The sequence below is a fragment of the Equus asinus genome, chromosome 5 (genome assembly GCF_041296235.1).
Source record: "Equus asinus isolate D_3611 breed Donkey chromosome 5, EquAss-T2T_v2, whole genome shotgun sequence".
Taxonomy (NCBI): Eukaryota; Metazoa; Chordata; class Mammalia; order Perissodactyla; family Equidae; genus Equus; species Equus asinus.
In genome coordinates, this window is record NC_091794.1 from 37,123,376 (window position 1) to 37,132,791 (window position 9,416).

A 9,416-nucleotide genomic window follows, 5' to 3' on the forward strand; every position below is an offset into this window, starting at 1 on the left:
TAAAAGTTCTCACCACAAGAAAAAAAACGGTAACAATGTATGATGATGGATGTTAACTAGACTTATTGTGGTGATCATTTCACAACATACACAAATATCTAATCATTATGTTGTATATCTGAAACTACCGCTATATGTCAAGTATATCTCACTAAAAAACTTTATTTTTATAATTTTGGGGGTATAATTTATATACTGTGAGATGCGTAGATACTAAGGGCACAGTTTGATAAGTTTTGACAAACGTATACCTACACCCAAACCGAGATACAGAACATTGTCATCACCCTCTGAAAGTTCACGGATAGCCCCTTTGAGTCAACTCCACTCCAGGCCTCCACTGTGCTAATTTCTATCACCATGGATTAGTTTAACCTGTCTTGAACATCAGATTAAATGGAATCACACTGTATGTCATCTCTTGTATCTTTCTTCTTTCACTCAACACAACGTCTGCCAGACTTATCCATGTTGTATCAGTAGGTTGGTCCTTTTTCTTAATGAGTATTACATTATTCATCCAGTTTTTAAAATCCAGTCATATTACTGCTAATTTGTCCCTTAAAATTCTTTCCATCTGATGTATCTCCTGTATGCCCTTGTCCGTGCATATATCTCCTCGGCAATGCTGGAAGGGAGAAGAGTATGCAGTGGACTATTTCATCTCTAGTGCTGTCCTTAGGGGGAGTGGTTCTCTCTACCTTCAGGAGAAACAGATAACCAGGCAGTCCAGCATGGTGGTCATAAGTACAATCTTCAGAACAGACAGATCTAGGTTCTCATTTCCGGTCTAGCACTTAACAGATGGGTGATTCGTGACAGGTGATTTAACCTCTCTGTCACTGTTTTCCCATTCGTAAAATGAAGATAATAATACCTTCCTAACAGGGATTTGTGAGGACTAAATTATATTGTACACAAAATGTTTGGCACAATGGAAACTAATAATAGCTTCAAGCTAGACTAGAATAAACATCCTCCTGCTTCACTCACACACTTTCAGGGTTTTGTGTGTGTGTGTGAGGAAGACTGGCCCTGAGCTAACATCTGTTGCCAATCTTCCTCTTTTTGCTTGAGGAAGATTGTTGCTGAGCTAACATCTGTGCCAATCTTCCTCTATTTTATGTGGGATGCTGCCACAGCATGGCTTGATGAGTGGTGCTAGGTCCACGCCCAGGATCTGAACCTGTGAACCCTGGGCGGCCAAAGTGGAGTGCACAAACTTAACCACTATGCCACTGGGCCAGCCCCCCATTCATACGCTTTCAGTTTTTGTAAGTGAAATAGTATAAATGGCTACATATTTTCAGAAGTTTTTAAAATGAAGAGTTCATGATTACATCTAGAAAAGTCTAAGTGTCAGATATTTACTTAAAATAAATGTTATTTCCTGTGGTAAAAAGTAAGGCCTTCCATCATTTATTTGGTGACAATTATATACTGAGTGCTGACTCTGAGGGGGTTCTTCCAAAGAGTTAAAGACACAGACCTAGCTTCTAGGACCTTTGGTTTGGAGGGTAATACAATAAGCATGAAAATAATTATAATACAAAGCAGAGTACGGTCAATAATAATAATTAACTACTACTAATATAGTGGTTAAAAGCAGGGTTTCTAGAGCCATACTATATGGTTCAAATCTCAGTCATGTGATGTTGGGGAAATTACTTAACCTCTTTGTGTGCTACTTCACTTGTAAAATGGGGATAATAATACGACTTATCTAGCAGGGCTGTTATGAGTAGTAGACGAGGTAATACAGGTAGATACTTAGCACAGTATCAGGCACATTGAAAACATGCAATAAATAATAGCCAACATTTATTGAATACTCAGTATGTGCCAAGCACTTTAGTTAAATGGTTTATATGCATTACTTCACATAAGTTCCAGAATATTGTTTCCTAAATTGTACCCATTTTACTGATAAGGTAACTGACTGGGAGGGAATTTAGGTAAGTTGCCCAAGATTACATAGCTTGTAAATAGCAAATAAATGCCATAAGAAAGACAGATCTATAAAATGGGGATGATGATAATAGGACTTACCTTAATGAGAATTAAACAAATTAGTATTTGAAACGTGGTTAGAACAGAGCCTGGGACATAAGGAGGTCTATATAGGCGGATGTTAAATAAATACAACTTGCTATGGTGATTCAGTGGTAGTAGTAAATAACTTCCATACATGGAGACTAAGGAAGGCTTTGGAAAAGGTGACACTTAAACTGAGTCCTGAAAAGAAAGAAAAAGAGGAATTGAGGGGTGGGGTAGAGAAAGAGAGGAAGATAGAAATAGAGATAGACGAGAGAGAGAGAGAGAAAGAGGCAAGAAGTGAGAGAAAGCTCAGAGTAGAGCATGTAAAAAGAAAAAAAGTAATAGGAATAGTTAAGTTCGATTAGGTTAAAAAAATCTCCCCTTTCCTCCAATCAGTCACTATTCCTTCCACCTGTACTTCAATATATCTTTTATTGTTTTCCTTTCACCCTGTAGAATCTGCTATCCTTACTCCCTGTCACTCATTTTACAGTAGTTATGAAGCGCCTCTACATGCCAGGCACTGTTCTAGGCACTGGCGATACACCAAGGAACAAGACAGGCCAACTCTAAGGTCCTATTCTGCACTATAATACTCCTCCAGACTGGATTCCCAGCTTTTGGTCGGCCCCACTCCAATCCATCCAACTGCCACAAGTCAGACTCTAAGATACAGATCTAGTCTGGATATTCCCTTGCTTAAATCCCCCTGTAGTATTTTTCCATTCTGTTCAGAGTAAATATCACAAATACCTCCCCAGCATCCTGTTCAAGGCCCTTCACTAAGTGGCCCGCACACGTCTCCCAGCTTTCACCTCCATGCACTCTGCGCTTGAGCCGCAGTAAACCACTCAAAATCCTGGATACACACTCTTATAAATAAGCACCTGATGGAAGGATGTGGCTAGAACTCCGTCCCTATTTCATCCTTGCACATGGAAAGGTTGCCCACTCCGCATCTTGGATGAGAAAGCCCTGCTTAGCCTCCTGCAGCTTTGCGTCTAAACGGTGAGCACACCTGCCATAGCCCTGGCATCCGCGGAAGCCGGCGCCTAACCCCCAAAGCAGAGGGAGCCGGAAGAGGCGGGGCTTCCTGCGGCCCCGGGCCGCCATCGCCGCGGAGTTGGCCGGAAGTGGCTCTGCGAGCCGGCGCACGGGCGCGAACTGAGGCTGCGCTGCGGTCGCGCCGCAGGTCTTCTGCATCGCCGGCCTTGCGGCCTCCGTCCCGAGGTGTTTGTGGTGGCGCCCCGCAGCCGCAAAGCTCCGTTTGTCATCTCTCCGAGTCCTCCGCCTGCCGCCCCAGCCGCTGTCCAACCCCTCCGCCGGGGTTTGTGCAGCGCCTTGCACATCCCTCGGTCCGGGTACGCGCTCTGCACCTGCCTGCCCGAAAACATGTTGCAGAAACCCGAGAGCGGGGGTCTCCCCATCTCTCAGGCCGAGGGGGAGAAGGATGGCGGCCATGACGGTGAGACCCGGCCCCCAAGCCCCTCTTACGGGAGAGACCCAAGGCGGACCTTGGCGCTGTGAGGGAGGAGGGGGCTGCGGACCTGCCCTCACCCCGGCGCCGGGCTTGCCACCCTCTGGATCGGGCGGTGGCCGAGTTGGTGCTGTTCCTGCTGGTGAAGCACAAGAAGAGTCCCATCACTCGTTCCGAGATGGTGAAATACATGATCGGAGACTTGAAGGATCTGTTCCCCAAGATCTTCGTAAGGACCGCAGAGCATCTGCGGTATGTGTTTGGTTTCGAGCTGAAACAGCTTGGCCGCAAGCAGCACACTTAGATCCTGATCAACAAACTAACACCTCTTGAGCAGGAGGCAGAGGATCTGGGAGGAGATGGCTTCAGATTGGGTCATTTAATGGTGATCTTGGGCCTTATCTGCGTAAAGGGTAATAGCGCCAGGAAGGCATAGGTCTGGAAGATGCTGCGTCGTTTGGGGGTGCGTCCCTCAAAGTATCACTTCCTCTTCGGGTACCCCAAGAGGCTTATTACGGGAGATTTCGTGCAGCAGCGATACCTCCGTTACAGGCGGGTGCCTCACACTAATCCACCGTAATGTGAATTCTCTTGGGGTCCCCGAAGCAAACTGGAGATCAACAAAATGAAAGCCCTGGGTTCGCCGCCAAGCTCCTTAAGAAAGAACCCCAGCACTGGCCACTGTTATACCGTGAGGTCCTGGCAGATGAGGACAACAGGGCCAGAGCTGAGGCCAGTATGAGGGCTAGGGCTAGAGCCAGGACCAGTGGCAGGGCCGGCATCCGCCCATGGTAAGGGCTGGTAGAAAGTTGGCCAACAGGGTCCCCATGGGTATGGAAGCTGCTGTCTGAGTTATAAGTAGTATAGGTGGGGGAAGGGTCGTTACTTCTGTAGAAGTTGTATTTGTGTAACTAGGATTTAGATTTTGTATCTTGCTACGTTTTAATATACTGTTAAATTGGTATTTATAAATGAGATTGGCCTATTTTTCCTTGTAGAATTTTGTTGTGGAGTTTTGCCCGTTTTGTAAAATGGATTGAAACACTTTACATTCTCTGATGTTGAACAAATTATGCAACATTGTAATGCTGCGGTTTAATGGTTTGAAGGAACTCAGCAGTGCGATGATCAGGTACCAGGAAAAAAATAGCTGATTGATGTCTAGCTTCCCAACACTTTTTGTCTATTGTATAAAGAAGAAAGACTGACATGTACCTGTATTTGCTTAGCTATTATAATATCTAGAGAAAAATAAAAGTGCAATAAACTAGCCGTATACCCTGGTACACTTAATGCATTTAAATATTTGTTGAGCATGTTCTTTTGCGCAATGCACTATTTGGGAATATAATGTTGAACAAGATAAAAGTCCTACTTTTCAGAACTGGAAAGTAAGTAAATAAACCAGAAATTACAGTGCGGTGCGTTGAAGGCTACAGAGTGACCCCTAACCCAGCTGGGATGACTGGGTGAGGCTTGCCCGAGGTTACTTTTAGTCAGACTTTGGGGCAGAGGGAGAGGAAAAGAGGAAGTTGTTGGGTGTGGGTGATGGTATTAAAAATAACAAGATCACAGATGCTCCTTGTAACATGAGAAGGAGACTTGATACCTGGCGGGTCAGGAAAACACCCTGCCTCTGCCAGTGTTCCTGTTCCAGGACAGTTTATCACAGTGCACAAACAATGATGGTGACTTAGCATTTTGGTCCTCTCCGTTTCCCTTGTTTCAACCTCTACAAGGTTCCCTCTTCTGCCAAAGCCCCGAAAGACCAAATGCTGTAGCAATTCTGGAACAGTATGCAGTGTGAGTGGAGGGTACATATGATGTCCCCGACTACCAAGAAGTCCCACTTCAAGATCTCTCCCTGGCACCAGGAGGTCCAGTGCCCTCATCCGTGTTTTTGCCTGCCACTTTCCACCTGCCACCTCCCATTTGGAGGATACTTGTAAGGCATTCCTCACATTCTTAACTTGCCGTGAAGGTTCATCTACATAAGCAGCTCAGGCCTCTGCAATGCCTACCCCCTTTACTCTGGGAATAAATCTCACAGAGTGGGTACATAGAATAATAGGGAACCTGGAAGAGTGGTACCCAACCAGAGATGGGAGTAGAGGGAATTGTGAAACTCTCTCCTACAGCTGCCATATATAGAAGAGCTGCTTTCTTCCCCCTTTACTGCCAGTATTTTTCTGCTTTCAGTTGTGTCCAGATAACATTGCTGAGTATGTTTGGGTTAGCACAGAATACAAATACTTTGGGACACAGGCTCAGTGATCCAACAAATCAAATTGAGACCAAGAGCTATAAATTTATGGGCAAAAAAGTTTACTGATGATTATGACTTCTAATGAATTTATAATTCATTTAACAAACAAAAATATTGTGTGCCCCCTGTACCAAGGACTTTGCTGGGTTCCAAAGATCAAAATGGGAAGACTGGTTTTTCCTCCTGAAGCGATAATGATAATTCCTCACATTTGTACTTTCTCACAGCTGCTAGGAGGTCTCAGCGTGTGCCCCTGAGGGTCAGATTACTTGGTGATTGGCCTAAGTCACTTGGTCCACAAAAGGCGTTACCAAGACTAGAACCCAAGTCCCTCGCCTCCCAATCCAGTGTGTTTCATTCTAGCACATTGTTCCCCATTCCTGGCTTCCAAAATGATGTGTAATCGTAGTTATCACAACTCCAGAAACGAGCGAGGCTTGTGTAAGTATCTCGAGCGGCCACTGCAGACCTCATGAGAGTGAGAGAGACTACAAACAGTCCCCATTTTACTGGTGGCAGAAGTGACTTCACTGAAGGTCACAGATGTAACACCTGGCAAAGACAGGACTGACAACCGAAACATTTACTAAACATATATAGGCCAAAGGCGTTTTTTCCTCTACTTTTCACAACCACATTGCAAAGTGGGCGTTACTAAATACCTCCATTTTATAGATGTCGATCATGGTAATACTTGCCATTTATTCCGCACCTAAGAGGGACCAGCTTTTTTATACTTTACTTATGTTTTAATGATTTTTATGACAATTGTACAGGATAGATATTATCTGTTCCACTTTGCAGTCAGCCGACTGAGACTCAGAGAAGCTATAAAGGCCTCACAGATAGTGTATAACGAAACAAAGATTGGAACTGAAGTCTGACTGAGTCAGAAGCCCACACTTTTCATTATTTTATATTTCTTCTGCTTGGGACTCCTTCCAGACTTGGGTCATTTGTCTCTGAACTCATGTTCTTTCTTCAAACATCGCTGTCGCTCTGGAGATACAAATAAGGATTGCATAGCCAGGGTAATTATGACAAGACACTGGCCAGCAGGAGGGTAACAAGGAGGCTAAAATAAAGTGGAATTCTCTGTGAACATTGATCCCAGCTCTGCTTGCTCTCTCCCCAGTGTTCTCAGGGTGCTGACTACATGTAGAAGGTGTATTTTTCCTCAAATTCAGCATATTTTGCCCTTAGAGGCCATGTTGCCTCAGTCTACTTTAGTCTGCTCTCTCCAATAAGCCTCAAATTAAGTCTTTCATGCCATGGAACAATCAAATAACGTTTGTGGACCTGCAAAGAAGATTCCCAGTGGTCATTCCAGATGGTACGAAAGGCTGGCAGAACTCCTACTTTTGCCTCAGGATGAAAGAGCTCCCATGTCATAGATGCCATCATCAACCTCTCAAAAGTATCGAAAGTGTGGCTTCTGGGCTCATGTGTAGAGTTGACATTGGCCATGCTGAGGGCAAGAGATGAATTCTCCTGTTGCTTATGGTCATTCACATGAGGGAGAAAGAAGGCCTGGATCCCCAGTCTCCTTCCCCTTCAGACACAAACAGAACTAGATCTTCCTAGGTAAAGCACTGTGGGTGAGGAGAGCAGGGCGCTGCTGTTGGGGAAGTGGAGGCCGATGGATTGCTTTAAATCATACACCAACTAGAAAGCAAAACCAGTAAAGGAAATTCCCTTGAAAACTATGAGTCACGTCTTGGAGAGTGGGAAGGTCTTGGTTCAGCCACGGATTCTTCAGGGATCTTGACACTGACCAGGGTCAGGACTTTTGACCCTCTGAAACTTGGAGAACAGGTGTTTGGAATCAGGCTCAGGTTGATCACAGCCCCAGTCTCTAGCAGGCTCATAGTGCTCCAGAGGTGGCAGCTCATTTATAGCCCTTGCAAATCAGGCCTCAATTCACAGGCTCAATCATAGTTTCCACTTGAGATAATTATGCTTCATGCCTTGGTCATGGTGGCAGTTGATGTTTGTGCAAATTATTCCTCAAATTGTGCAGCTCAGCAGAGAGGGCAACAATTACCTCCCAGCAGAAACATAGTGTACTAAGGAGGTTAGGTATTTTGAAAAGTGTCCTAATCAAGGCCTTTTAAAAATCATGACTATGTACTTTGAATGAGGAATTCCAAACTCGAAGGAAAACTCTAGGAAAAAGTTTAGTGAATGATTGGAGTAGGGGTCAGCTACTCTCCACTCCCCACACTGCATCCTACCAGCTGCTTCCTGGCCCTGCCCAGTTCCCGAGGCGGTCGCGACCAATAACAATAGCAGCCAGCATTATTAAGCCATATGTGTCAGGCATGGTGCTAAGTATGATATCTGCATCATCTCACGCATCTGCATAGCAGCCCCGTGAGGCACGTTCTCCATTTGCCAACGTTATGATACTATGGGAAAACCACAAGGAAAGAATAATTCCTTCCATTCTGTCAACGCACAAGTTAAATGACTTGCCCAAGCTCATGACATAGCTAGTGAGCAGCAAATCCAGAACTTGAACCTAAATCTTCTGCGTTCTTGCTGGCATTCCGTCCTGCCGGTCTTCAGAAGGTCCTTAGGAAGCAAGCAGCCTCCCATTGGGAAAATGGGGCCAAGGGGGAAGGAAAGAAAACCTCTCGTCCTGCTTGTTTATACCATAACCTGGAACACCCAGGCTAGAGAGTGGGCGGGGGCGGGGGCGGGGGGGAGGATAATTGGTTTCTCTAGTTGGAGAGTCATTCGCCTTTTGTCGAAAGAAGGGACCCGATTTGGGAGAGAAGCCCATCTTGAAGAATGATGCCTCCAAGCAGCAGCTCTGTGGTCCCTGCAGTGGGGGAATCGGTGCAAGGGAAGCAGCAGCCTCAGCCTGAGAACATTCAGGATCCCTGGTGGGTGTCAGCACGGTGAGGGACAGCCATGGTACTCAAACCGTGCGAACAGAGGAGACCTCCTGCAATAGAAAGCTCCTGGCCCCCAGAGCAGACAGATCTGCTTCCGATCCCACTCTCTGCTGCGCAATAGCATGTAACGCAGGCTTCAGCTGAGTTACCTAGCCTCGCTGAGCTCTGGTTTCCTCATCTTCAAAGTAGAGATCATGCTACCTTCTTCGAAGCACTGAATGAGGGAGTTACTAAGCACCTGCCAGAGCATCTGGTACATGGTAACTACTGTTATAAAATGTATTCACTCATTCAACATTTGTTTATCGAGCATCTATCCATACAAGGTGGTGAGATTACAGCAGGGAACAAAACAGAAAAATCCTTGCCCTCCCAGAGCTTATATTACTGGTATAAAGAGATGGATAATAAAGAAATATAGTGCTCAGCATGTCAGTTGGAGGACTATGTCATAGGGAGAAATGAAGCAGGAACGGGGAAAGAACATGGGGAGGGTATGCAATTTTAGATGGCCTGCTCAGGGAAACCCTCACAGAGAAGTGGCACATGAATCAAAACTGAAGGTTGATAAGCAGGGAGCCCACAAGCTGTCTGGGGGGCCTGGGGAGGAGGGGTCCTGGTAGATGGAACAGCAGGCATGTGGGCCCAGGGTGGAACCAGGCCAGGCAGGTTCTGAGAAGCAGCTCCTGCAAGCAGAGCGAGGGGAGGGGCAGGGTCGAGTAGGAGATGCGTTCCT

At 45.7% G+C, this 9,416-nt stretch overlaps 1 protein-coding gene across 1 annotated transcript; it reads left to right on the plus strand.

Annotated features, from left to right (window-relative positions):
* The first annotated feature begins 2,307 nt into the window (after positions 1 to 2,307).
* Positions 2,308 to 4,790, plus strand: MAGEF1 (MAGE family member F1). The gene is given in 3 exon segments (XM_014846151.3): positions 2,308 to 3,528; positions 3,531 to 4,146; positions 4,149 to 4,790. Coding segments are annotated over 3 exon segments (876 nt in total). The 5' UTR covers positions 2,308 to 3,429; the 3' UTR covers positions 4,310 to 4,790.
* The last annotated feature ends 4,626 nt before the right edge of the window (positions 4,791 to 9,416 follow it).